Here is a 27,823-nt window from a genome sequence, read left to right as displayed (position 1 = left end):
AATTCAAAGAGTTTACAAACACGAGTTGGTGCAAACAATGGGTTTGAAACATGAATAATTGAAAGTTATGAAAGTTAATCGTCATATGATAAGAGTAATTTGAAGCTTTTTACCCACGTAACCCAATCCGAGTTGAGTGCTGAGACAACACCAAAAAATAGGCTTAATAAGAGAGAGTAAATAGGGAAGTAGGGAATGCAACTTTCTTTGTACATCAAAATAGCCGTGTGCTTTAACGAAAGACAAACTCCATTTACAAAACAATAGTATGGAACCACAACTGATGATAAGAAGTTCAAGGCCTTTGAGGGAGAACCATGAACAAATAAAATAAGAAAGGGAAAAGAAAAAGCTCAATTATTTGGAAACTTTAAAACACAGAGAACACATCATCATAATGAACAAGCCATTCTATGAAAGCACATTTAACTAGAAGAACTTTGGATGAGTCAGTGAGCGCTAACAAGGAATGGATGCTGGCAAACCCCACACTCAATCGTCTCAGAACCTGAGCTTGGAACCTGGACCTGAAAATGAAAATATATTCATTAATACGTCCATCAATCTCTAATTTTTACTTCACATCAATCTGTCTTCTTACAAACACATTTGTATTCATAAGCAGCCTCTAAAAGGAACGTGTATTCAACACTAAGGCCATGTTTGACTAAATAAATCAATTCTTTGCAGTACTGCGACTAAACAACTCCTCGATTTCACAACTTTTCAAACTAAACAATTCATACTCCTTGCATTAAATGTAATTTAAGTTATCATGCCACTCAAACAGTTAGACAAGGATCTCTGTGCAATAACTTCCTAGGTGCTCACAACAATATTTTAGAATAGAGAAGGGTTAAAAAATTGTAATGGGTCACATTTTAGGGCTAAAAGTTGAGTATATGGTAACATTTTAGAAGAATTTTAAATATAGCAAAATCTATGGATGATAAACGTCTATTAGTAATAGACTTCATCGCTAATAGACTCCTATTAGGAATATGATCAATCACTGACAAACTCTAAGAGCTGGATTTGAATTTTGTCATATCTGCAATGTTTTTGCATTGTACTATGTTTGTAACATTTGCAAATATGTTGGATCTTGATTGCTATATTTGCAACACAAAAGTGTTTTTAAGCATGCTCCAAACTGCATAAATTTGTAGCTTAAAAAAATAAAGAAATGACGATGATAATGACGCAAGGATCAAACCTGTAAATGAACGGTACAAGTAGGGCATGCAACTTCCTTCATCCGTTTCCCAGATCCATCAGACTTGGATCCTGCGGCAGTCAATGGAAGTGACAAAAATATTAATGCTTATTCACATCCAGAGTGGCTGGAGGTTGCATAACCAAATGCACATATAAATTATCTTACTATCACTAGCAGCACATATGAATTATCTTATCTTACTATCACTAGCAGCACATATAAATTATCTATTCCAGAACAAGAAATTACCCGATGACCTTCGGTTTCTCTCCATTTCGTCCTACAATGATAAAAAGATAAAATAAAAAATTAGACTGATGCAATAAGAAAGGAGAAAATATAAGACAATAAATTTATCAAAGGTTCTTTTTTAAGTGAATCTTTCTAACAAGTACTTTTTTTTGCAGGGAAGAAGGTCAAACTCACAGAAATCACAATGCTCAATAAGCAAGAAATGCGAAAAAGCAAGATATAAAAGATTATTACCTTAAGTTTTTTGGCAAGATCCTCATGGCTATGCAACCCTGCAGGCTTACTGGCCAAATCTTTGGCATTAGCGAGCCTCTGAGTCACTTCTGCCTGAAAACAAGAACAGACATGTTAAGAACCAACACATTACACACTAACCTGCATTTAATTAATCACCAGCTAATTATTCAATACACAAACCCACAATATCCACACTTCCCAAAAACCTGATGAAGAATAACAGTTAAAAGTTAAAACCTAAAATTCGTTATAGTTGTCAAAGAAGGAAAAGAATAAGACAGAATGTTACAACTTTTACACTCGGTGAATTTTCCTTCTAGGACTTGGATTTAATATGCTTCATGTAACATTTATCCCTGAAGAATTTTTCTTATATAATACAATTCACAACATAACACAATAAGCACAAAACAACCAACACTTATAATAGAATGATTATACACAAGAAAAAGAAATACTAACTCAAATAAGGAAAGAGAAATTAAAATAATTTTTATAAAAACAAAAAAAATGGAAGAACACAAGGCCATACAAACTCGAACGGATTCCAAGTAAGTAAAATGATAATAATATCAAATAAATCAAAGTTACACATGTCGTACCATGCATCTGTCACAAACTCGAACTTGAGGAGCATTCTCCTCAGCAGTCAGAGCGGTTCTACCTTGAGTGCATTTGTCACAGAAAATGTCTCCACAATTTCTGCAGTGATGCTGAGAAAAAGGTTGAAAGAAATAATGAGATTCATAGAAAAAGGCAATCTAATGAATCTTATTCCATTGTTAATAGTAAACAAACTTACCCTTCGTACAAAAGCCCCAAAGTCCGTCCCACAGGCTGTACACTTTGTGACTGCTTCATCAGGTACCTAAAAACGTAAACAGAAAAGGCATTGTAAATGGATATACCCTCAGACAATCATAAAATAAAAAAGCTGATAATTGACGAAAACTTTGTCAAGATACCCAATGATCTTTCTCCTCGTTGCCTGGCTTTATCAGATTCACCCAATCAACCAACCCTTTCTTCTTCTCTGTAGCCTGCTCAGACGCCTTAAAAGATTCGGCAGGCCTACTTCTTCCACCCATTTCCTTAAACTGTGATTTCGAAAAGAGAACAAAACAATAAAGGAATAAAATCAGAACAAAACAATAAAGGAATCAAATCAAGTTAACTACCAATATTGAAAATAACTGGGGAAGAACATATAGAAAAGAGTTCACAAAATTAAAAAGGTGGCAACATTGTCGTGCATGGTGAATCTAGGTTGGAGACTGATCAGTATGTATCTATGATATCTGTACACTGTCCAGGCATTAAACAGAAGGTTACCTTAAGATTTTTTATAACCACAGAATGAATGGACCAAAAATATAAAGAGCACTTATCAACTATATCTTAATAAGTGATAACACCTTATGTATACATTTATGCATTAAAGAGGTATGGCAAAGTCCATTCCTAATTGTCCATTAATGTCTTGAGATCACAAATTGCATAGATTGTAGCATGGGTAGGAATTCTAGTGATAACCCTAATTTGTTATCTTGAAATGACAAGAGTTAAAAATAAATAAATAAAAAGAATAAAACAAGAGAAACAGGTGAGGATTACTGTATTATTACCTGTACAGTTGCAGCAGTCACTGTGTCCAGAAGCGTGTTGGTCGTGTACTTGTTTGATTGCAATCTAATACGCCGTGGGTCAATATCCACAGAGCTCTTAGACCAGAAAGCCAGGGTAGATGAATCGTATACCTTACAGATATAAATAAAAACCCATATGGTAAGTTCATGGCAGAGTATTCCGAGTAAACTAAAAAAACAAAATCTGGTGCCCCAACTTACTTCACATCTAGTGATGGTCTCAAGAGGATATATCCTTAATGTCCGACTAGAATTTGGATCAAGCATACGAATACCATCTAGACCAACCTGGAAATGATAACAAAAGAAAGTAAATAACCAAGCTCGATTGTTGTCCTAAAATAACTTAATAACAATTCAGCTATTTTGGAGTAAGGAAAATATAAAAAGAAGTACAACAATGACTAAGAAACTCCTACGTGCAAACACAAAGCGCACATTAAAAAGAACAGGAATTAGATTAGATCAACAACAATTGAATATAATGCATAGTTGAAATAAATAGATAACGATTTAAATTCCACTTAAACATTGATTCTTGAAAGAAATTACAAAAAATGACGCAAGGGGCAAAACAGCGACCAAAAAACTCCAATGTATGAAGAAAATCCTAAGAGAGTAATTAGATTGGTTTGAATACTTCATACTTACACAGAACAGCTTCCCCATTTGAAATTAACAGTTCAAGATTCGTATTCAACTCATTAATTAAATCATTACTAAAGTTTTTGTCACTCAAATTCTATAGGTTTTGCCTCCAATGCATAGTCATATTTCCACAAAAAAAAAAAAAAAAAAGCAATGCGGGACAAGTGGATAAATGAAGAAGTTGTTCTGTGACTACATGACATACCTGACAAAGAACGTCCATGGTGCTCTGACCTCCACTTTCAGCCAAGAGCTTCACCCGGAACTTCTGCACCCAATTTTTAGCATCTTCTTGCGCTTCCACCTTAGGGATCGCCCTAACTACTTTCAGTGAACTCGCCGGCGACTCTTTCTTCGGAGAAATACTTATCGGCCTCCCATAATCATCAAAAGCAGGCGCAGCAGCAGACCATGTCGAAGACTTCGAAGCTGTACCGCGAGCTCCATAAGGCTCAACTTTTCCGCCTTGGTAAGCATAGACTCCATCGCCATAACCGTCATCATAACCAGAATCAAAGCGTGGCGCCGCGTCCTCCGGCCGCTTACCGTACAACTCCGAACCAAAATCAGACCGGCTTCGACCGTAGCCTCCATATCTATCATCACCATAGCCACCTCCTTGATCAAATTTTACAGAACTTTCATACGGGTTTTCATACGAGGGGGGAGCCAAAGAGCCAAAGGGAGCGGAATACATGGGGGAGTAGGGAGAATTAGGACTAGGGGTAGAATTAGAGGTCTGATTCATCGGAATTGAGGAAGGTGGAGGAGTAGGAGTAGGGGCATAATTAGGAGCCGTATGATGCTGATCGTAGGTTGAATAATACGATTGGGACTGAGAAGGAGATTGATAAGGAACATGAGACTCAAAGGAAGGGAAAGCAGGTGGTTGAGAAGTGGGATTAAATGTCTGAGGATTGGGATTAGGATTGGATGAGGGAGGATTGTAAAGAGGAGCAGTAGGAGAAGCAGGGACGGGATCGGGATTCTGGGAGTAAGGGGGATAATTAGGGGAATAAGCAGGGTAATCGGAGGCAGGATAATTGGTGGAGAAGGGGGGAGCGGAGGCGTAGTTGGAATCGGAGGGAGTGGGAAGTGGATTAGGGCTTGGATTTAAGGAAAGGTTTTGAAGATTTGGGTATTGGAAATAGGGAGCAGTACCGTAATCGCCGTTCTGCATCGTGGTGGCCGGTGAGGAAATGGAGGTTCCGGTGAAGCTTCTTCAAAGGAAGGATTTGTTGGAATGAATTGATCAGGATCCCGAAGTTTCTTTTTCAACGTCACCGTAAATGACGACTCCCGTAACTAAATAGATGATTGATTAAGGAATATGGTTAGTAATAGGATTATGAATTTTTCTTTCTTTTCAATTTTATTATTTCGTTTTTTAAAATAAAAATTGAATTTATAACTCAAATATTTAAGTCAATTATAATAATTTCTTTTTTTTCTTTCATTTTAATGGTTTAATTATTATTTTATTAATAATTAGAGATTTTATAAATAGTATTATTTTGTATTGAGAGATTTCTTGGATATAATTTGAATAGGTATTATTATTATTATTATTATTTGATTTTTGGAGGAAGGATTGGGAAACATTTGCATGTAAACAAAGCAGGGGAAGTTCAGTACACACGCCCTTTCCCCTTTACCACGTAATCTCTTAATAAAATATTCCTTATAACTTTCTTTTTTCTTAAGCTTTATCTTTTATTTTACTTTTTTTATTTTCTATTTTTATACTTTTAAATAAATGATTTTTTTTTCAAAAATTGAAAGGTTTAAATATTAAATGGTATTTATATTTTTATATAAAAATTAAAAATATATTCACATTTTATATTTTGTTTAAAATAGAGAAATGGTAAAAATATTATTATAATTTTTTAGAAAAATTATAAATATAGTAAATTTTGTTCACAAATATTGGATATCTGTATTTTTTTTTTAAATGTTGCTATATATATATAATTATTATTCCTAAAATTTCAAGTCATTATAATTATTCAAAAACAAATGTAGAAGTACATGAACTAAACTTCCAACTTTGTATGAAATTGTGCTTCCCTACTATAAAATTGTAGATGGTCACTACATCTCTAGTAGAAAAATATTTATGTTTAGTTGTTTTTGTAAATATTTTAATTCATTTAATTGTTGACTTTTTTACCATTGATTTCAAATTAATTAAGTTTAATTAATTACTGTTTTGACGATAACAAACTCTGATTAATATATTAATAATTTGAGTGTTTTGATGAGTTTATAGTATAGAGCTTAAAATAACGATTCTAATGTAATTTGAATAAACTAAATCAAAGTTCAAACGAAGAATTAGAATTATTCTTTCATTTCAAAATCCATTACCAGAGGAGTTGCTATCAATCCTTAAAAAGTCATTTGTGACAATTTAATCATGATATGTGGAAACGATTGAATCTGCTCTTAAACTCTTAAGAACAGCAGTTGTCTCTAAATCGTAGAAAGAATCTATTCTAAGTTCTAGTGATATAGCCAGGAGGAACTTAGGAAGTGAACATAGACCGACTGTGTCAAACCATTATAAAATTACTAGTGTCAATTTCTTTATTCTCCTATTTAATTTTACAATTAATTTGTTGATAAAGTTAATGAGTTTTTGATGTGAATGCATTTGTATGGAATTTTTGTCTAAATTACTCATTAGCAAAAATGAAGGTTCTATCTTCTAACTAGAAAATGAAGGTTGAACTAATGATAAGGGATTGAAGAATTTAGATTTAGGTCCTAAAATATAATATTTTAAGACATTAAAGTAAACATCAATCCCACTCGAAATCACTCAATGGGCAACGCCTAAGGATGAAAATCATATTTCAAGAGACCCTATTAAAAGTTGTTACTTTGATTTGTTGCCATTGAAAACTTACCTTTCAAACATTTCTATTATTCAAAATAAACTTAAAATTTAACTGTACACTTTTAAATACAATTTTCAAACAACAAACCACCAAAATTGTTTTTTAAATCATTAAAATGGTTCTTTTCAAATATATTAAACTGTACATAAATATTTACAAAATACAATGGACGTGATAGACCAAGGTAAAATAAACTATTCTAGTAAAATGGTGCATCACAAATAAATTTTGATAATTTGCAATATTATAAATATTTTCAAAAAAATTAATAGTTTTTTTATTTTTGTTATGCTTGTTTCCTGTTTTGTTTTGTTTTTTTTTTTTTTTTCTAGAATGGTAAACACTTAAATTCTCAATCAAAATAGAAAAGAAAAAAAATGAAATATTTTTTGTTTTAAAAAATTGACTTAGATATTTAAAAACATAAGAACATAGATAATAGAATTATAAAATAAAAAAAAACATAAGAGAGCTTTCAAATGGTTGAACACAAAAGCAAAAGTTGAAAGAAGAGTGACCCAAATGAACTAAAATCCAAAATGCATGGAGTAAAAAGAGTATTTAAACCCCCCCAATAAATAATGAAGACAATCCCAAACAAGCCCTTTGCAATTGTTTTTGCAAGTAAACAGGCATGTTTGTTTGTGTGTGTGTGGGGTGGGGGGGAATAAAGACAATCCCATAGTCAGTCACAAATGATACAAAGCTCCCCATTCCCTTCCTTCCAACTACATCAGAAACAAAGATTAAATACAAAGGAGCAAATATTTAGAATGATAAACATAGATTTTCCTTCAAAACTAAAAGAGGCTATATTTTTAGCAGAAGAAAATCAAAACAAACAGCTTTTAGGACAGAAATTGAATATATCACATTTTTATGAACAAATCAAACATTGATAGAATCATATCTTTCACCCATCACACCACCTTTCTGTTTCTGGAACTGAATGTATCGAAGCGTGCTAGTAAAGAATGCATCTGGGGCTGGGGCAGGATTCGCACTCGGGGAGTCGGTCTGCAATTCAGTTGTTATTAATTCAATCAAGCCTTGAATTGCAGCATTTGTTATCTGCTGGTTTCCTTTCTCGAAATAATAGAGGTACCTGGAACCCCAAAAAACATATATATGAATATTCATATACAAGTATTTTTCCTTTATAGAGCAAGGATGAGAAAAACAAGCCTTCTTTCTGCGAGAAATGCAAGTAGGATTTAATATGGTTAGCGCATTTTTAGAACAAAAAACATATCTCATAATTTGGTTATAACATAATGCGTCACTAGAAACAAATACATAGTTACTGGTATTCTATAAGACAGACAAAATACCAAAAACATTGTTCTTAAATTCACTCTTCCCAAATGTAGTGTCTAAAGAATATGAACGAGCACATGTGGTTTGTTCTAAGGAACGGACAGTCCCCCGAGGCATGTTTACCCTTCAATGAGAAATTAAAAGTTAAAACCACTAAGTACACTAATGAATTATCATTAAAATAGTCATCAAACCTTTTTAGATAAGGAAAGAAAAGAACAGAAAAGAAGAACAAGGAACTATTGATCAAGGATATATAAATAAGTTTATGATTAGTTTGAACTAGAAAAGGATGGGAATTAGAGAACTCTTTGTATAAACAAAAAAGCTCTCGAGCTGTAATTTAAATTTATAATTCTGTTTATTTGTATACAACAAGAGTTTACAACTTTGGTCATCAAATTTAAATTTAGTATGCTCATTTGATTTCGACAGTCCGTTTTCAGGCACTATACACTTTACTGATGGTGTGGTATTGTCGAAAGAGTTATTTTAAAAGGCAAGATTATATAAGAGATGAATATGATCAGCCATTAGCATTCCAGTTGAGGGAAAGAATTGTTTTCAACGTTTTATATTTTGTCATTAAACATAAAAAGGAGGTACAATTTTCAGACTCACTTGTTCAGTATTTCAACAAAAAGTGTGACGGGTCCACTGCTACCCCGTGTAACATTAGCCATCTGTTGAGCAGCATTTGCAATCCGTAGGGCACGCTTCAGGCAAAGAAGAACTCTGCTTACAAGGTAAAAAAACTGTTATTTCTTCTAAGACAACCAAGTTACCTAAGAGGCAAACATGACAAAAGTTATTCGACCAAGCATGAGGGAAGAACCTTTCTCCATCCTTAATGCCCTCTGGATCATCGACCCAAAAGAGATGTGAGCATGCATAAACAGCCCTACACTGATCAGGTTTCTTTAGGAGCTTCGCAGAATACTAGCAAAAAGGCAAAAAAACAACTCAGGATCAGACAGAAAAACAACTCAGGATCTAGACAATAACGCTAGAGATTAAGAAATGTAAATGTATTTATACCCCAGTAGCTTTGTGTGTCAAAGTATCTCTGTTCTCGACACCAAACACATTCATCCTCTGTAGAGTCCCAATAATAAGGTGTATTGCGGTCACTTGAGCCTTAGAATCCTAGAATAAAATAAATTATGCAACAGATGGAAAGAAAAGAAAGCAAACTGATTCAAGTCTTTGATATTGGAGGGAGGGACGGAGGGAGCTTGTTTTTCTGGAATAGAGAGAGAGAGAAAGAGCTTGTTTGTGAAGCCAGATAAAATTAAAAGCAATGTTGCAAAGTCTATAAAATTAAAAAGACAGATATTGATATTTACCGCAATATCTTCTTCATAGATTATAAATGCTTGGGTAAAGAACTCATACGCAACAGGTTCGAGGTCACAATCATTAGCTGCCTGAACAATAGAGGAGAATGAATAGAAGTTAGAAGGGAACTCCTAGACCTACAAAGTTACTTTTGTTGCATTATCTAACTTGGCATTAAATTGATTATCATGCTAAAATAATCAAACAATACAAATGGAGAACTATATTGTAATCACCTTTAGTTCTTATTATTTCAAAAATACACTAAGCATCCATTTAAGCATTTTAGTCTTCTTATCTTAATTCTAATTGGAAAATTCTATTGTAATCACCTTTAGGCTTTAGGTGATTTGGATTTACCCTTCTTTCATTTACCCAATGAAATATTTCTTATCCAAAAAAATATTATTTCAAGATACTACATTGAGAGAGATATATATTTCAAATCATTGATTTTTCGTACCTCAGCACATTCCAGGTATAACCTTAATGCCAATTCAGGAGCTGGAACAGAGGAAAGAGCCTCAATAAGCTGGAGCCAAAAAAGGAAGCACCAAAATTTATTTCTGAAGCAGCCAAGCTTACGAATACCAGGCAAGAGATTGAGAAAATAATAAAATATAGCTTTGTTGAATCTTGACAGTTAAAATTGACTTATCCAACGATAGGATTCAGATGAAGACTACACAAGCATGAACTCTCTGGTGATAAATGCAAACCTCTTTCATTTTATCGTAACAGTTTCTACTACATAGCTTAGTAGACTGAACTTCTCTGGCTATATATGGACCCAGCTTTACCAAGCCCAAATTCAGCAAAGGTATTTCATAATGAAAACAGAAATTACCTGATTTAAAATCTGAAATATTTTCTTCGGTGTAGCATGCATCTCTTCTGCCTCATCCCCAACTTCGTGTTGCTCTTCTCCCACCACATCCCCATCTTGATTTTGTAACTGTCTGATTAACTGCAAACATGGGAGAAAGTTATGTACAGATATCTATGTTATAATCAGGCTGGTTAACATAATAACTTCAAATGAAATTCAAGCATAAGCAAAAAGATCATTAGTTAAAAATCCAAGGCAAAAAGTCGTAGAAAGATATATTCAACAAAACCCCAAGACTTGAAACATGAGCAAATTATAGGTTATAATTGACCAAGATTTGAAAGTCAATTCCCTACATTGGAATTCTCCAACCACTTGGAAAAAAAACATAAAAGACAGCTTTCTTGCATATCAAACAGAAGAAACGTACATTGAGCGCAGAAAATATTAGGGGAGGAACAGTGAAAGGCAGACGATTTGGTCCTCCACACAAAATATGCTTCTTCACGGTGCAGATAATCTGAGATTCAAGAGATGAACAAATTAACAAGGGTAGCCTATACAAAGTTACAATTCTAAGTATTGAACTACCAATTCACCCAAAAGCTTAAAATGAGGGTTGAAGACAAATTTAAATGTATATCACCAACACTCCCCCTCACTTGTGGGCTTGAAATATTTGAAAGGTCCAAGAAGTGCAAATCAATCAATTTTATCTCACTTATGGGCTTGAAATATTTAAAAGGCCCAAAAAGTGCAAATCAATTTTAATTGGGGAGAAAACGACAATGCATGAGCTTTAACATAGGACCTTCCTAGACCACCTGCTATGATACCATATTAAACCACCAATTCACCAAAAAGCTTAAGCTAGTGATTGAAGGCAAATTTAAATATATATCACCAACACTAAGAAATCTCAAACATGAAGTATTCAATAGAATAAAAAACATTTATGATTCCTGAGACTGAAATGTACCTTAAGAAATAAAAAATGTGTTAATAAATTAAACAAAAAATTACCGGTGGCCATCACAATTACATAAATGCAAGATTGATTTGCATATGACAGTTTGTTTTAAATTCTCAAAGGTATCAAAAAATAAATGAAAACATACTCAGATGATGCAATTCTCTTCTTGTCAAGAAGTCTTAGTATTAGCAGAAGCAAAATTGTAGATGACAATTTTACCTTCAACATTTCACCCGGGTCATCGTTATGTAGCATGTGTAGAAGACGAGCAACAGAATTTTGCTCTTCCTTGAAATCCTCTTCATCAAGCTATTATCAGAAGAAAGGCAAGAAAAACAATTAGTTGGAGAAACTTTATTTCCTTTATGGAACCATAAGTGTACTCATTGCCAGGATAAAGCAAGAAAACAACAGGCAATATAGACAGAAAGCACATGCAGATATCAAGTGCCAAGAGCTCATCAGTACATGAGTGGAAGCATATGCAACAAAAGTATTAAATAAGAGAAGTACAGTGATAGTCTAGAGTGAATTCGTATACAGAAAAAAGTAAACAGAGATTATAGTAAAAAAAAATTGCAAGATGAAAAAAAATTGTATTTACCTCATCGACACTCGCTTCCTCCAAGTCCTTGATAAGCCCTTTTATTAGTTCAAACAACACATCAACCTATCATAGAATACAGTAACTCGGTAAGCATAATCCACAAGTGGAAAGGTTGATATAGAATACAAAGAAGTGAACAAACCTTGTCAGCAGTAGAAATGCAAGAGTTATTTTTCATAATACTTTGAATAATGACCATGGCCATAACTTTGTTTGTGGCATTGTCCAGGTGGTCCATGACACGAGGATAATTTGAGAGCGTAAGAGCTGTCACAATACCATTATATTTCTCTAATGGAGCACTGAGAAGCATAACTATTTGTTTTGTTGCTCTAGCATCTTCAATCTTTGGTTGGCTGGAGAGTTTCTTAACGCATGCTCCCTTTAAAAAATTCAGAAGCAAAAAACAATTGAAGCGAATATAGGGATGTGTCTTATAAATGCCAGAATTGAGATTTCAACACGAAAAACACTATAGCCAGTAAACACCTATATTGTTAGACAAGGTTGGATTGCCAGCAACGATGGCAATATACACACATAGCAACCATGACAACTTCTTGGTTTTTCAATCTTTTTGTCTAAATATTCCCACCTAGTACTTCAATGGCAGTATGGCACCTGTGTTACCACCTCACTTGCTCCAGACTTCTTAATTTTTTGTTATTTAAATAGGTAGCAAGCAATTATTTTTTCTACATTTATTAAAATATGAAATATGGATATCTGTAGAGGAAGAGCTCATCCAATTGTGTGTTCAAATTTGAACAAAAAATATCATCCTTTTAATAAAGTTATCTAAAATATCTCCTGTTTCAAAAATTCTTCAAACTTCCAGACACAACATGGTTTGAAATTACTGTCATCTGAGATTTCTCTGCACAAACCCCATGATTATGCTTCATTGCCATATGATTACCGATGTTTTGATACTAAACCTTTTTACATTTTTTTATCAAGAATGTATATTCAAGTCTACAGTGTACTATGTATTCCCTTCTCAAATAACCTTGTTTCCCGATGCTTTTTCAGTACCTCATGCCATGGGGCACAAAAGTGGTTTGTCACCTAACAGTGTGCCTACCATCTAAATAGTACTTTTGGGGTCAATATGGCATTGAAGAAAGGCAAAGAGATTACCAATATTTGGTCCACATAATCAAGCCGATCTGGATGAACACGAAGGGTAAATGTCAGAAGGGAGACGTACAATGTTATAGCTCCAACAATAGGCATGTCAACCTGTGCTTCTATTACCTGTCAAAAAATTATGTGTGGTCAATTCCTGCCAAGAAATTTTGCAGTTTCAACATAAAGAACATATGCATGAGACCTGCAGAAGGAAGCAAGTAAACAGAAGCTTGCATTAAACAATTGAGATAACTGTAATAAAATATGGTATTTCATGTCTAGATAGAGGAAGTTGTCGAGTTGGACAAAAATGATGACTGTTTGACTATTTTGATCTGTTTTTACATTTTTGGTATTTAGATATGGATGAGATTTATAGAATATACTTAAAACTGATGTTTTACTGCACTTGTGTCCACTTCATATTATCTCTGAGTAAAATATCATGCATATGGTTGAAGTTATTTCAGAGGAAAAGCAAGCTTTACCTTCCCAATAGCATTGCTCAATTTAGCAAAAGCTTCAACATGCAGAAATTCAGGTATTACCTGGCATATGTCAAAATTCAGAAAAATATAGAGGAAGAACAAGGAAAGAAAGAGCACAGTTAATAACTTACATCTGCATTTGAAACAGCATAGTTTGATAATCTATCCATTAATTGAGATAGAACCATCCTGATGTCAACGGTTGCCTATAAATGAAGCTTTTTCTTTGTAAGAAATTATACTTACATGAATTAAGAAAGAATAAAAGGAATACAAGGCGTGGGGGTTGGGGGTGGGGGGGCCGCCTGCAAGTAAGCATTAAAACCTAGACCCTTCTCAGACTTCTCTAAGAATCTTGTTGTTCCTCTCAGTCCAAAACCCAATAAATAACCTCTAGGAGGCCCCATTACCCAAATGGGATTACTTATTTACATGAGACATGCCCAGCTATATCAAGCAACCCTTTTTCGTATCACATTATTGCCTATCAAGGACAACTTATAAAAACCATTAGAAATATGTTGATAATAGTAAAAAATAAGATTAAAAATAAATCTTACAGAAACGGAGGTAAGTTATCCACCTGAAGCTGCGGGCAAACGCCCAATAATGTCTCAAGTGTCTGTAAATGGTATTCATCTGGGAACACCTGAATAATGCACTCCATCAAATAGTACTGAGCTAACTCATCTTTGCAGTTGACCACCTGTTCATACAACAAGAAGAATGCAGGTAATCAGAAAGTACTGAAATATACAAATTCCTAAAATTTGTTATGTAAAAAAATATTGGGGGAAAGATAATAAAAGCAATTTAGGCAGAACAACGTTGACTAAAAAATTAGAGACCTGCTCCAAGACTCTAGGAAGAACAGTCTGCTTGTACATTTCAAGGTTCACACCCTCTATCTGACTAAGAACATGGAGATTCTTTCCAACCTGGAACAGACATATGATAGGAAGGGATAATCTCTTGAAGTAATGTATGCAGAGTTCTCACAACATTCAGAATTCTTACAAGATCTCGAAGTTCACTTCTCTCTTTTTCCTGCTTCTCTCTCAACCGTGCAGGTCCCTGCAGATGAAAAAGTGCAATTGAAGGCCTCAACTCAGGATCGCCAAAGTGTAGGAATGATTTGCACACACCATAACACCTGCATGGCCAAAAATCATGCCCTCATGGTTCATTTTACCTCCATGGCATGCAAGCACTTTGGTGTCATGCACATACAGTGATACAAACACAAACAAGGTGAACAAAAGTTCAAATGTTCCACAAACCTGAAGCTGAATTCGCACCCAAAGTTTATTCATTTCAGTAAAATTTTGAAGCACAAATTCTACAGCCTCCATGACGGTGTCAGCATCTCTGCAGGAGCCAAAATGACAATGTATCATGTGATTATTTTTTCTTTAACAAAAACCATTTCATTGATGAATGAAATTACAAAAAAAATATAAAATCCATGATGATCACAAAAAGCATTCCCAATTGATCAGAAGGTACGTGTATATATATGAAGCAAAAACAGTTCTGAACTTTTTCACCAAGAAATAACATAATAAATAACGAGATCAAAGAATACATAGAAAGGCTTTTCTTTATCCACAAAAAGTATTTGAAACCTCTTCTAGAAAAGAGGAATTAGGAAAAAAGTACTCCCAGCTAATCATTGTTTTCAGCTTTCATATTTGCAAAACAAACTAACATCACACATTAAAAAATTGAAATGTTTTGTTCCAACCTCCAATGAAATAAACAAGCCATTGTGTCTTCCGAAATAAGCTTACTTATTTTCGGTACAAAGTAATTCTGATTGTCCATTTTTTCAGAAGAATGAAATGTGGAGTAATAGCTAAAAGTTTCTTTTTTTTCTAAGAAAAAAACATTTCATTGATAAAATGAAATAAGGGGAAACCCAAGGCACCTAAAGGTGATTACAAAAAGAGCGTCAATTGGCAACTATGACTGATAAGCTAAAATTTTTAAAAGAGTACCCAATTCTGCACCAATAAAAGGTCGTGGACAATACCATGTCGAAAAAATAACTAAAAGATGAAAAAGAGTCTTGAAAAAGACGCCTATTACGCTCGCCCCATAAAGTCCAAAAGAAAGCCCAAAGAACAGCCCGCCAAATAACCTTCTTGCAACCAATAAATGGGTGAACCACCATAACAGAGTTGAGGATGTCCAAAATGTCATTGGACAAAGCAGTAGACCAACAAAAAGCCCCAAAATGAGATCCCAAAATTGTCGAGCAAAAGGCCATTGAATAAATAGATGAGCAGAGGATTCAACATTAGCACAACACATAATACATCAAGAAGGACAAAGAGACATATAAGGCATACAACGTTGATGATTGGCAGTGTTTATAGCTTTATGACTAAGTCCCCAAAGAAAAATTATAATTTATTTTCAGGAAGTGATCCATCCAAATGATCAAATAAAAATCCCTTTCAGAAGGCTCGAGAGCACCTATCAAGTCATCAATCATAGATTTCATAGTAAACATAGATGAGGAGTCAATAGTCCATCTCCAAGAATCAGGCACCATATGAAATCTGCTATAAGACAAAATAGTAGACAAAAATATCCATTCCTAAATTTCATGATAAGTAAAATTACGTCTAAGTGCAAGTCCCAAGTCTTAGAATCAGCAAGCCATGCTTCAGCGACAAAAATATCAGGAGTACAAGAGAGACGAAACAAACGAGAAAAAATCACAAAGGGAATACCACAATCATGCCATCGATCGTTCCAAAAAGAGATAGTGTCACCCATACCAAGGCAATGTTGAGCCTAGAAAATACAAGGTCAATAGTATGACAAATGGAGCTCCACGAGGATTTTGATGACCTTCTAACAATAGTCGGCCAAACACAAGAGGGATAATAGTACTTAGCCACATGAGCTGACGCCACAAAGCATCCCGCTCATGTAAAAACCTCCTGATCCACTTCGTCAAAAGGGCAGAATTTCGATGATGAAAATTGCCAATGCCAAGACCACCAAGAAGCTTAGGGCATTGAGTAATAATCCAATTAATGTTATGCATACCATTTTCATCACATGAACCATCCCAAAAAAAATCGCAAATCAATTTCTCTAAACAGTTAATCACATTATTGGGGGCATGAAAAAGAGAATGGTAATAAGTAGGCAAGCTTGAAAGGGTGGCTTGAATAAATGTATGGCGACCACTCATGGAGATGTAGGCATATTTCCAGTTGTGGATTTTTTTTGGAACTTCTCAATAAATGGTTGCTAGAAAATCATCGATTGGGGGAAGGCCAAGATAAGAAGTTGGCCATTGTCCCTTCTTACAACCAAAAACAGTCACCACTCCAAATCATCTTCAGAGATATGAATGCCAAAGAGCTCACTTTTAGAGAGATTAATAGATAAACCTCAAACAAGCATGTAAGGGCAGCGCGATCATCAGTGGAAAAGAGCAAAGTGTCGTCAGCAAATTGCAAGTGATTCAAGATAAAACTCGAAGCACCAATGGGGTGAGTGGCTATCAAACTTTTAGATAGACTATGGTCCAACAGACAACTTAAGCAATCGACAACCAATATAAAAAGAAAAGGAGAAAAAGGATCACCTTGTCTAATGCCACGAAATCTCACAAGACCTGTCTGACCCTACAACATTTGGGTGTCAAGAAAACTCGTAGGAAATTAATTTCTAGGTAGATGGCCACCATGGATTGAACCTATGACCTCTTAGTTAGTTATGGAGACTATGTCTCCCTTTTTACCACTAGGCCAAACCATGATGGTTACAAGATCTACTATTAATAATAATGGAAAATTTTGCACTAGAGACACATCCATGAATCCACTTACACCAAACCCTTTAGCTCGGAGAATTGCATCTAAAAAGTCCCAATTGACCACAGCAAGAGCTTTTTCAAGATCAAGTTTAATAATTACACCTTTCTTGGTTTCATGAAACAAATCATCCACCAATCCGTTAGCCACAAGGGATGCATACAGAATCTGTCTATTTTCAACAAAAGCAAGCTGATATCAAAGCAATGGTAGATGGAACATATACCCCACAACGGTTGCCTATGAACTTGAAAATCTGCTCATTCCATAAGAATGGTGGTAGGTCAAATACACCAATCCGACTTCCATAAGATGTTGTTTGATGGAAAAGATATGAAGAGGTGAGAGTTGCATCCAAGAATCGAAGATTGAAATTTCCAAACAATGTCCAGTCTTCAAGTTGTATAAGGATTTGGCAACAGTGGCGTCATAAACATGTAAAGGGCCTTGTCATCAAGGAAGGGATTGATTGTGCACCGTGAATTGTGATGTTTCCCTTTCTCCGTTATTTTCACATGTTGACTGACCGTCACAAGTTCCATTGGGTTGTAAGGTGAAAATCTTCCATCTATATGAATAGATAAAATAAGTAGATCAAATAAGGTAGAGGGGAGGAGGTGGTGGACCGGTGGTGGTGGGCACATGGTGGAGGAGCGGTTATGGTTTGATGGGTGGAGAAGGGCAGGAGAGAGAAGAGAGCATTTTTATTTCATGCAATCCATCTGAAAATAATGTTTTAATTTCTAACAGCTTGGAATAGCTAAGAGTTTTTAAAACACATGTTCACATTTTAAACTAGTTTCTATCAATTAAATTTTCATCTGTTGGTGTTCTCTATCAAAACCGTTTATGTAAAAAATTAGATGTATAAATGTGAAGTAAAGTAATCACATTCGAGAATGCACATCTGCCTTCAAAATGAAAAGGTAAACAGCTCGGACTAAGCAATCATATTACCCTTCGCCCTCAGAATTAATATCTAGCAATATGTCCCTACTGACTTGAGCTAGATAGTGTCTGAGAAAGAGACCACGTATTGGATGTTGAACTCCACGGCACATTTCCACGAGATCTTTGAGGACCTCCTTTGCAGGGACCTCCTTAGATTTCATATACACTGACCCAACCGTACAAAGGAGATACCTAGATGCAGAAAGGAAAAACAATAATGAAAAATCCACTGATGCAGATAGGACATGGCAAAAAAAAAAAATACTTTCACCAGAACAAGGAAGCCATCAAAAGGTTAAGGAAGATGATAAAGCATTACTAATTAGCTTAAATGTGACGCCCTAAGGACGCTAGTCAATGTTCACTCACAGTCTGGGCAATATATTCCCGGCGTGTTGCACAAGTTCATAAAGATCGACGACCGTTACACCATGCCTGCTTTCGTCCTTAAAAAATATCTCCAACATCCTCAATTCGTCAAAGGCTCGCATATCTAAGACGCCGTAAAAATAAAAAAAAATACATATATCAAATCTCATTTCAAGGAATCGATCCAGTCGTTACACAAAGGATTAATTTATTGGTAAAGAGAAATTTACAGAGTTCGTAATATCTGTGTGGTGAAAGCTTCGAAGTTCGAAGTTCTGAAAGCATCTGAGCCGAGTATTTAAGTCCTTCTCTGAGACTGTTCGCATCCTGAGATGATAAACGTCAATAACGGAGAGATTAGGGTTTGCTTTTTTCAATAGAATTGAAGGTTTGAATTTGAAAAAAAAAAAAAAAACAAAAGAGTTGGAGATACCATGGCTTGATGCATGTAGAAGGCATTGTGTTGAATTCCGGCGATTCCTTCGGCCAGCCATTTCTCTTCGTCTTCAATTCCCACCGATAACATATCCTCTTTCCCTCTATCGGAGAAGATCGAAATGTGAAAAAAAGACAGCAGAGCCTCGCCGGCGACAGAGCCCTTCCTCTTTCTGTCGCAAGCAAAAACGATTTTGACAGCAAATTCAATAATTTCAATTTCTCTAATTACCGAAAGGGAAGTCGTTAAGATGGATTGGTAATGAGTAATTTGTACGGCTGCCTATTCTGGCGCCAAATCGTGGCTGATGACTGATCAACCTTTCCTTCTTTATTCCCATATCCAAACACTATCATTATTCGTTATTATATAGTTTTATAGTATTTTTTTCTTTTAAGGAATAAAAGATGCAATTTTTTGGATCCCATGTTCATTCTCAAATCTGTATCATGATTAATGACTCACCATTTCTAACTCAAACAAAATTTACTTCTTACTTTATTTGAAAACGTTTTATATGTAGATAACTATGGTTCACGTTTTTTCAATATCTTTGCGATTCGACCTTCTATTATCGCTATATCTTAATTATTTTTCATAGTTTTTTTGTAATTTCAAAAGACATCACAATTTTAAAATTATGAATAATATATAGTGATTTTGAAATCAAGACAGAGTTATCAAAAGGGGTTAGCAACATTTAGGAGGTTGAGTGACAAAGAAGTGAGAAAATTGAGATTCATGATCATGAGTCATGGATTCAACAAATGTGGGTTGGAAGGGACATTCGAACAAATACTTCTATTTAGAACATAGCAAAAGTGTTATGACGGGTGTAGAAAATTAGTTTTTATTGGCATGATGCTATGAGATTTGAGAATTAGTTGTCTTTTTTAATGTTAAATAAATAGATATTCTTTTATATATAATTCCACTTTGCAAATGGAGCTCAAAAATAATTTTCAAATTTATGATTTAAAATAAATGTAACTACAAATTTTAGGGAAAAACCCTTTTTGGCCTAGATTTTAGGTTTGGTTTATGCTTCGTTTTCAAAATGTTACCAATTTACTCTATTTTTTAATCTTAGATTTTCTTAAATGCAAGCTTTCTTGCACTAATGTTTTCTAATTTAAAATTTAAAAATTAATTTTTGTGGGTGAAAACAATTAGTGAAACTCAATTGCTTAATTAATCAATATACATTAATACTAAGGACATATACATTAATACTAAGGACATATACATTAATACTAAGGACAGAAATTAATTTGTTTTTAGCGAAAAATTAAGGTTTTTAGCGAAAAAAAACAAAATTGAAACAAAACTTAAATCGAAGTTATGGATAAAATTGTACATTTTCAAATCAAGAGACTTAATTAAAACAAAACTCAAAGATTAAAAAAATACTAAATTTAAGGAAAAATCCAATAGTGGGTCGCCCTTTCATCGCTGGAATCATCGTTGGAATCAGCTTGAACGTTACGAAAGTAATCATAGTCAATTTGGTTAGAAAATCAACTTCAAATTAATTATCTCCAAAATTTCTGCCTATTTAATTATTCTTCCATAAAAGGTAAAACATGACTCCTAAATTGTACTTGGATTCTACCTCCAAGCTTTGGCAGCAGCACCTAACCGCTATATGCTAAAGGACAAAGCCCATTTGTACAAACAAGCCCTTGCAACAATTACCTGACACTAACTAATGGACGGAGATGGTGGCGCATCTCGAGTTTACGGCAAAAAGAATTATCCTACAATATACTCATAATTTGATGCATCAACAAATTATTATTCATTTATTTCATCTGACTAAACAATGAACGAAGTTAGTACGATTCTTTTTTCCAAATCAACCTACATGGTAGGGCCTTTTATTGTCTATTGATAAGACTCCACAAGAAAAGTTAAAAAGATGGTAGAGAAGAGGTAAATAGAAGGAAAATCAACTAACGAACTCATCCTTTTGATGATCATTTGACCATTAGTAAACTATGAGTTCAAATTAGCCTTAAAAGACTATTTGGAATCATTTTTTAAACCTTAAAGATTGGAGGGTTCAATTTCAAATTTCATCACCTTCAAATTTGAGGGGGAAATTACATTTTGCTCTATAATTTTTAAAAACCCCATCGTTTCAAAAACTAAAAGTAAAGTTTGCTCCAAAAATGTGATTTGAGATTTTGAAAAAACAATAAAACATGAAGAGTCAAATGCTCCTATTTAGTAAAAAACTGGAAAGATGTTCGCTTACAAAAAGCACTTGTACGATTAAGTCTGTAATGTTGGGGTTCATGTATTCACTTCCAAATATAGAATTTACACAAAGTGAGTGAGACTTGAGAGAAGAGATTACAGCAAGATATTTACTTGACATTGCCATGGGAAATGTTTTCTGCAGAAACCTTGAAACTTGCTAAGCTCTCTCTCTCTCTCAAACTGTTTTGCAATCTCGACCTCCTGAGAGATGATTTCATCATATACAATACCAAAACTAACTACTCAAGCGATTGCACAGTCGTTTCATGTTGCAAATTTACCAACTGTTTATAGATACTGTGGGGGTTCTTCAGTAAGCTATCATGGCTGCCAATCTCAACCACTCTACCACTTTTGAGCACGGCTATTCTGTTGGCATCGCGGATGGTCGTAAGCCGGTGTGCCACAAGAATTGTTGTTCGGCCTTCCATTAACCTGTCAAGAGCCTCTTGCACTTGCCTCTCAGAGGCTGCATCCAATGCACTTGTTGCTTCATCCAACAGAAGAATGGAAGGATCTTTTAGTATTGCTCTAGCAATTGCCACCCTCTGCTTCTGCCCTCCTGAGAGTTGCACTCCTCGGTCGCCAACGTGCGTTTGATAGCTATTTGGCATTCGGCTAATGAAGCCATGAGCATTTGCTGCCTTGGCTGCTTTCATTACTTCGATTTCTGATGCCTCCTGATTCCCATATTTGATGTTTTCATATATTGTTGTGGAAAACAATGCTGGTTCTTGTTGAACCAACCCAATTTTCATCCTCAGTGATCTCAAGTTTAAGCTTTTAATGTCACGACCGTCGATCAAGATCGTTCCTGAAATGGGATCGTAGAATCTCATCACCAATGCAATCACAGTGCTCTTTCCCGACCCACTTTGTCCAACAACAGCAAGACTCTTGCCTGCAGAAACTCTTAGATTCAAGTCCTCAAAAACTGTGATATCTGGTCTTGCAGGGTACTTAAAACTCACGTTATTGAATTCAATGTCACCTATGATGTTAGTTACCATTTCGGCTGATGGATTGTTGGAATCTATGATCGTTTTTCGATGGAGGATATTAAAGACTGATCCTAATGCTTGTGAGCCTTTTACAATATCAGGTGTAAGAGCCAGGGTTTCTGCTATTGCCAATGATGTGATTATCAAAACCATGAAAGATTTCATGATGTCCCCAAAGTTTGAGTGTCTATGTTTGATAAGAGTTGATGCATACCAAAGGCCAAGTGCATAGGAACAAAATGCAAAGAATTGTGATATCCCATAGCCAAAGCCAGCAACATGACCTCTCAGAAAGGCCTGCTTGTTGGGTTTGTTCAATTCAAAAGCAAATTGACTTGAGATCTTTTCTTCAGCACCAAATGCCGCAACTGTGCGTATATTGGCGATGGCTTCATGTGCTACAGCTGTTGCCCGGTTATATGCTTGACCATAGTCTCCACCAAATCCCTTGAGAAATAGTTGCTGCAGATTCAATGAAAGAAGTCATCAATCTGAGCCAAGAATGTAATATGAAATGTCTAAACTTTAGCAGAAAACAGACATGTCTTAATCGTTTTCAGTGAACTTTGGAAGTTACCTCAGTTATTGAGGCTCCAATAAGAAGGGGCAAAGAAGCTACAACAACAGCTGCAAGGCGCCAACTGAATATAAAGGCAATAACAAATGCAGACACAGTAAGCGCTACATTTTGCACGATCGTCGATATACGGTCGGCCAGTGCACTTCTTACTAACGTTGCATTGGATGCCAAGATTGATGTCAATGCTCCGGTGTTGTTCTCATCAAAATCAAACCAACCAACTTCATTGGAAAGGATAGCTGTAAATGATTAATGACAGGCATTAGATAAAATTGGATGAAAAAGAATCCAAACAAATTGTAAAACGAAAAAACCTGAGAACAACAGCAAACGAACACGGGCTGTAAGTCTCTCTCCCATTAATGTGTAGAAGTAGTGTTGCAGCAGATATATAGGAATGGTGAAAATAGCAACTCCAACAAACATGAAAGCGACATGATGGACCTCTTCTTTGATTTGAGAATGATGGGGAGAATAAAATGCAGATAGGACATGAGTTATGCCAAGAGCAAACAAAGGAGCTTGAATGCCTGCAAGAATTGCTCCTATGGATCCTAGTATTGCATAAGGCCATTCTCGTGCATTTAACTTTAGTAGTTCCCAAATTGATGGAGGAGAATAATTCAATGTTTTCAAATCTTTGTTTGCTGATTGTAACTTAGTCTCTCTGAATGACTTGGAATCTAGTATACTGTTATGAGAGCTAAAAGCTTCTTGAAAACTTGAATGCCTGGAACTTCCAGGTGGTGATATTATGCTAGAATCGTTCACTTGACCTGGCAGCTGAAGGCTCTCGAGAGCTGCATACTCACCATTCTTTGACATCAATTCTGAATGGTTTCCACTCTCAACAATCTGACCATTTTTCAGGACAAAGATCGTATCTGCTTCTTGAATCGTTGAAAGTCGATGGGCAATGATAATTGTTGTTCGATTCAACATGATTCTGACCAGTGCCTGTTGAACAATGAGTTCTGATTCTGAGTCAAGAGCACTGGTGGCTTCGTCAAGAAGTAATATTTTTGGATTCCGTAGAACTGCCCTTGCAATGGCAATCCTTTGCTTTTGCCCACCTGAAAGTTGAATCCCTCTCTCTCCAACCTGTTCAGTGTTCACACCAACTATTGGGGCTAAGTTTTGCTCAGATTAAATGAAAAGTTCAAACTAGAGAAGAACACAAACCTGAGTGGAGTAGCCATCTGGTAATTCTTGAATGAAAGAATGAGCATTTGCAACTTCTGCTGCTGCAATGATCTCATCCATGGTTGCATTTTCTTGACCAAAAAGAATATTGGCAGCTATTGTGGTATTAAACAAGGCAGGCTCTTGACTAACCAACCCCATTTGCCTTCTCAACCATTTTAACTCAAGAGTCCTAAGATCATGTCCATCCAATAGTATTTTACCTAATAAACTTCAAATAATTAGTCAGCAAGCCGACATGAGATCATAGAACTACCCAGGATTTGTTATGATTCAACCAACCTGAAGAAGGTTCATAAAAACGTTGAACCATGGAAACAATGGTGCTCTTCCCTGAGCCGCTGGGGCCAACAACTGCAACTGTTCTTCCAGCACTTATGGAGAAGCTTAACTTGTCAAAAATCAGTTGGGGTCGAGAGGGATAAGCAAAGGAAACCTCAGAAAACTCAATCTTCCCTGCTACACTCGACAACGCGACTCCATTGTTAGACCTTGAAGAAGATTCATAATCTGCGTCAATCATGCTAAAAATGTTGGCTGCAGCCACCCGACCTTTCGCAATGGCTGCGAGATTTGGCATAGCTTGACCCAGTGCACTGAAAGATAAGAGACCTGATTTAAGAAAACGAAGTTGGCCAGTCTAAACAAGAGGAGGTACACAAGAATCCAACACAACAACTTCTACACTAAGTAAGGAAATTGCATTTTTCATACGCAAATCTTCTGTTTTACAATCACATTATACTACCAACAAATTTTATGCACATTCATAACAGCTTCCTCAAGATAAGATGAACTTACAATCCACTGAAGATGACATTGATGATTGTAGTGAAAGCCTTCCCTCCATTTGTTTCATGGTGGAGGACAAGGATGCTGGCATACCAGAGGAGCAATGCCCAGGCACAAAACAGAAGACTGTATGTAAACCCCACGCCAAAGCCTTTTGCGAAACCACTCCTCTTCCCCAGTTTCAAAGCATTTTGAAGCGATTCAGAGTATTTCTCCAATGCTTTACTCTCTCCTACATACGAATACACTGTTCGAATCTGTGCAATAACCTGAGGAAAAAGCCAGCAAAAAGTATTTTGCTTGGAAACCTCTTTTCCAAAAACTTCTATTCCATGTTTCAACATCCAATCAACTTTGAAAAATAAGAAAAATCGTTTACCTCTTCTGCTGTCTTTCCAGCTTGAGCATAGGCAGCTTCACCTTTTTGAGACAAAGTTGACATGATGACAGTGTACGCAACTCCTGCAATGGCTACCAATGGAACAATGGCCAAAGTCAGAAGCGTCAGTTTCCAAACTGATGTAAATCCAATGGCAAATCCAACTATGAATTGGGAGAAATAACGCATAGCATGACCTGTCTGCAACCAAAAAAAAAAAAAATGATGCTATACTCAAATTTTTTTAAGTTAGAACAATCAATCACATACAATCCAACTCTTTCTAATCCGTTTTAACTACAAAAGTTTACCTTGTCACCTATTGCATCTTGAACCAGAACCATATCACTTGAGATATGAAACATTATGTTGAAATCTTTGGCCTCGGTGTCGAAAAAGTTAATATCTTTCTTCAAAATAGAATTGAGATACTTCATTCTCAACCTCGCTGTCTGCCTCTCTCCCGTTTGCATCCAAAATGCCACACCTATAAACAAAGCCTTTATAAGACACCAATCATCAAATAATTGGTGATCACTCAAGTTAAGGATTCCAGCAAATTCTCAACAACCCTTTTCATATGGGATTTTGAATCACCTATCCATGCTGATGCCAACACAATGAGGCCAAGATAGATCAAGTACAAAGCATTCTGCCAATCCAAAAAAACATAGTTTCAAAATATGATGAAGAGTTGGAATCACACAATAGAATAATAATTAGATGATGTAATGAACCTCAACAATACGAGAAGACAATCTATGAGGATGTTTGGACAAATGTCCCAAAGAATCAATCATCCGACCAAACAGAACAAAGAAAACAGGAAGGGAAGCCCCATGAACAAACGCTCCTAAACTTCCAAACACCATCAACAAACAGTCAATTCCATCAGCAGCACCAAACAAACCAAAAAAGGACATTTTACTTAATTTCACTTCTTGTTCCTCCATTTTAGTAGGTGGGTTTTGGTCTAATTCCCCATTGGAGGCAAGCTCCATCTCTTCAACTAAATCAGAAGAACTACGTTTCAGATATAGAGTTGCTAGTAGTTGATAGTGTTCATAAATGTGAAGACCACAATGATCAGTGAGCTAACGAACAATGCGGTGACTCAACTGCCGTTTTGAACAGCGGTATGGTAAAAGCTTGGCATTTTCCTCATAATTAAGCCAACCCAAGAACTCCATTTCCAAATTTGTGGTGAATGCTAAGCATTGAATTTGATTATGGTTGGGACCCCAAGATATGGTCATGTTATCAATGTGAGGACCGTTGGAAAAAAATATTAAATGGATATGCCAGTTCTGATCCACTACAAAGAATTGAAAAAAAATTTATGGTTGATCAAATGAAAGGAGTGAAAACCCATTATTAATGGGGCCTGGGGGAGTTAATACATGCAGGGAAATTATCTTCCCACGCCGAAGAACGTGGAGATGAAGACGCCATTGAAGTCAAGTTATGAGCTTCTAAATTCATCTCTCATGTGATTAAATTGCTTCATCCAATTTAATCTATAGCACGCTAGATTCGGTTTGATAAGGATTTCGTTTTCATTTTTTATTTTTGAAATTTGTACTTGTTTTCTACTGAACTATGGTTTCCATTTTAGAAAAAAATTGCATTCTATATTCAATTTTTTTAAAAAAATTGAAACCTATTCTTATTTGTTTTTAAAACTTCACATGATTCTTAAAAATATAAGCAAAGTTGAATAACAAAACAAATATATATGGTTATTTTTAGATATAACAAAATCATTAAAAATACAATAGTAAAAAGTATGATGTTGTTATATTTAAAATTATTTTAAACATTTGTATTATTTAAAACCGTTTTTCTATGAATATGTGTATGAATAGTGTAATTTACAAAGACTAAACGATGTTCTATTAACTTATGCTAGAGAAAAAAAACCTTCATATACACTTATTTACGATATTTGTAAGTTGTAATAGTCAAACTTTACGTTAATAACAACTCAAACGTGTCAGAGTAAACTTGACTTAGTATTATCGACATCACTTTTATCTAAAAAAGATAGAGGCTCAATCTTCCACTCCGTAATTAAGTTATACTACAAAATCTTAAATATTAATAGTTTGTAACCGTTTTCTTTTGTAAAAGGGTAATATTAATAGTACTGCTCATTTATTCAATCATATTCCATAGTGTATTTATTAGTTTTATTTAAAGAGATACGACCATTGGTTTGGCGAGAGTTAAAACCTAAAGCATAAAAAAAAATCTTTTTTTGGTTGGAGAGTATAATTTTAATAATGTTATGATTGTCAGTAAAAATTTGAACTTTTGAACTCTCACCATATTGAACTATTTTCACGTGGAACGAATATTCTTTTATTTTAATTTAATTTAATAGTTGACATAAACATGTTTATAGATACTTTTTTGCAATGTTGTAC

The 27,823-nt window shown here is 35.1% G+C and overlaps 3 protein-coding genes across 5 annotated transcripts; all 3 read right to left on the bottom strand.

The window, feature by feature from the left end:
- Positions 1-158: 158 nt before the first annotated feature.
- Positions 159-5,299, bottom strand: LOC101213650 (protein FREE1). The gene is made up of 10 exons (XM_004136327.3): positions 4,208-5,299; positions 3,556-3,642; positions 3,334-3,465; positions 2,674-2,805; positions 2,511-2,576; positions 2,311-2,421; positions 1,706-1,798; positions 1,469-1,499; positions 1,217-1,287; positions 159-527 (listed from the first exon to the last, which is right to left on the bottom strand). The coding sequence occupies exons 1-10, from the start codon at positions 5,180-5,182 to the stop codon at positions 450-452; spliced, it is 1,776 nt and encodes a 591-aa protein (XP_004136375.1). The 5' UTR covers positions 5,183-5,299; the 3' UTR covers positions 159-449.
- Positions 5,300-7,407: 2,108 nt separating this feature from the next.
- On the bottom strand, positions 7,408-19,509 carry LOC101213893 (vacuolar protein sorting-associated protein 35B). Of its 2 annotated transcripts, XM_011654154.2 has the most exons (22): positions 19,178-19,509; positions 18,975-19,071; positions 18,745-18,868; positions 18,382-18,567; positions 14,869-14,956; positions 14,606-14,662; positions 14,437-14,526; positions 14,172-14,294; positions 13,720-13,794; positions 13,589-13,648; positions 13,110-13,226; positions 12,112-12,351; positions 11,967-12,032; positions 11,582-11,671; positions 10,820-10,909; positions 10,408-10,527; positions 10,024-10,092; positions 9,569-9,649; positions 9,261-9,368; positions 9,058-9,161; positions 8,844-8,957; positions 7,408-8,010 (listed from the first exon to the last, which is right to left on the bottom strand). In XM_011654154.2, the coding sequence occupies exons 1-22, from the start codon at positions 19,268-19,270 to the stop codon at positions 7,794-7,796; spliced, it is 2,409 nt and encodes an 802-aa protein (XP_011652456.1). In that variant the 5' UTR covers positions 19,271-19,509; the 3' UTR covers positions 7,408-7,793. The 2 variants fall into 2 exon arrangements, with proteins under 2 accessions (XP_011652456.1, XP_031738670.1); XM_031882810.1 differs by lacking the exons at positions 18,745-18,868; positions 18,975-19,071; positions 19,178-19,509 and having other exon boundaries at positions 7,794-8,010; positions 14,606-14,741; positions 18,382-18,400.
- Positions 19,510-21,428: 1,919 nt separating this feature from the next.
- Positions 21,429-26,576, bottom strand: LOC101221121 (ABC transporter B family member 13). Of its 2 annotated transcripts, none has more exons than XM_011654152.2 (10): positions 26,135-26,576; positions 25,995-26,049; positions 25,709-25,884; positions 25,398-25,598; positions 25,028-25,287; positions 24,509-24,822; positions 24,206-24,429; positions 23,338-24,124; positions 23,021-23,262; positions 21,429-22,905 (listed from the first exon to the last, which is right to left on the bottom strand). In XM_011654152.2, exons 1-10 carry the CDS (start codon positions 26,396-26,398, stop codon positions 21,682-21,684), a joined length of 3,747 nt encoding a protein of 1,248 aa, XP_011652454.1. In that variant the 5' UTR covers positions 26,399-26,576; the 3' UTR covers positions 21,429-21,681. The 2 variants fall into 2 exon arrangements, with proteins under 2 accessions (XP_011652454.1, XP_011652455.1); XM_011654153.2 differs by having other exon boundaries at positions 25,969-26,049; positions 26,135-26,228.
- Between the last annotated feature and the right edge of the window lie 1,247 nt (positions 26,577-27,823).

Source organism: Cucumis sativus, chromosome 3 (assembly GCF_000004075.3).
Source record: "Cucumis sativus cultivar 9930 chromosome 3, Cucumber_9930_V3, whole genome shotgun sequence".
NCBI classification, from domain to species: domain Eukaryota; kingdom Viridiplantae; phylum Streptophyta; class Magnoliopsida; order Cucurbitales; family Cucurbitaceae; genus Cucumis; species Cucumis sativus.
This window is presented reverse-complemented; position numbering and strand designations above follow the sequence as displayed.

Coding starts and splice junctions, on each gene's coding strand:
- LOC101213650 (XM_004136327.3), bottom strand. CDS start 5,182: ATGCAGAACGGCGATTACGGTACTGCTCCCTATTTCCAATACCCAAAT. Junction 1,799..2,310: donor GAGTTTGTGACAGATGCATG/GTACGACATGTG, acceptor TCTTGTTTTCAG/GCAGAAGTGACTCAGAGGCT. Junction 1,288..1,468: donor GAGAAACCGAAGGTCATCGG/GTAATTTCTTGT, acceptor TGACTGCCGCAG/GATCCAAGTCTGATGGATCT.
- LOC101213893 (XM_011654154.2), bottom strand. CDS start 19,270: ATGTTATCGGTGGGAATTGAAGACGAAGAGAAATGGCTGGCCGAAGGA. Junction 10,528..10,819: donor TAATATTTTCTGCGCTCAAT/GTACGTTTCTTC, acceptor CCATGTTTGCAG/TTAATCAGACAGTTACAAAA. Junction 9,650..10,023: donor TATACCTGGAATGTGCTGAG/GTACGAAAAATC, acceptor TCTATTGTTCAG/GCAGCTAATGATTGTGACCT.
- LOC101221121 (XM_011654152.2), bottom strand. CDS start 26,398: ATGGAGCTTGCCTCCAATGGGGAATTAGACCAAAACCCACCTACTAAA. Junction 25,885..25,994: donor GTTGGCATCAGCATGGATAG/GTGATTCAAAAT, acceptor CTTTGTTTATAG/GTGTGGCATTTTGGATGCAA. Junction 23,263..23,337: donor TCGTTTGCTGTTGTTCTCAG/GTTTTTTCGTTT, acceptor AATCATTTACAG/CTATCCTTTCCAATGAAGTT.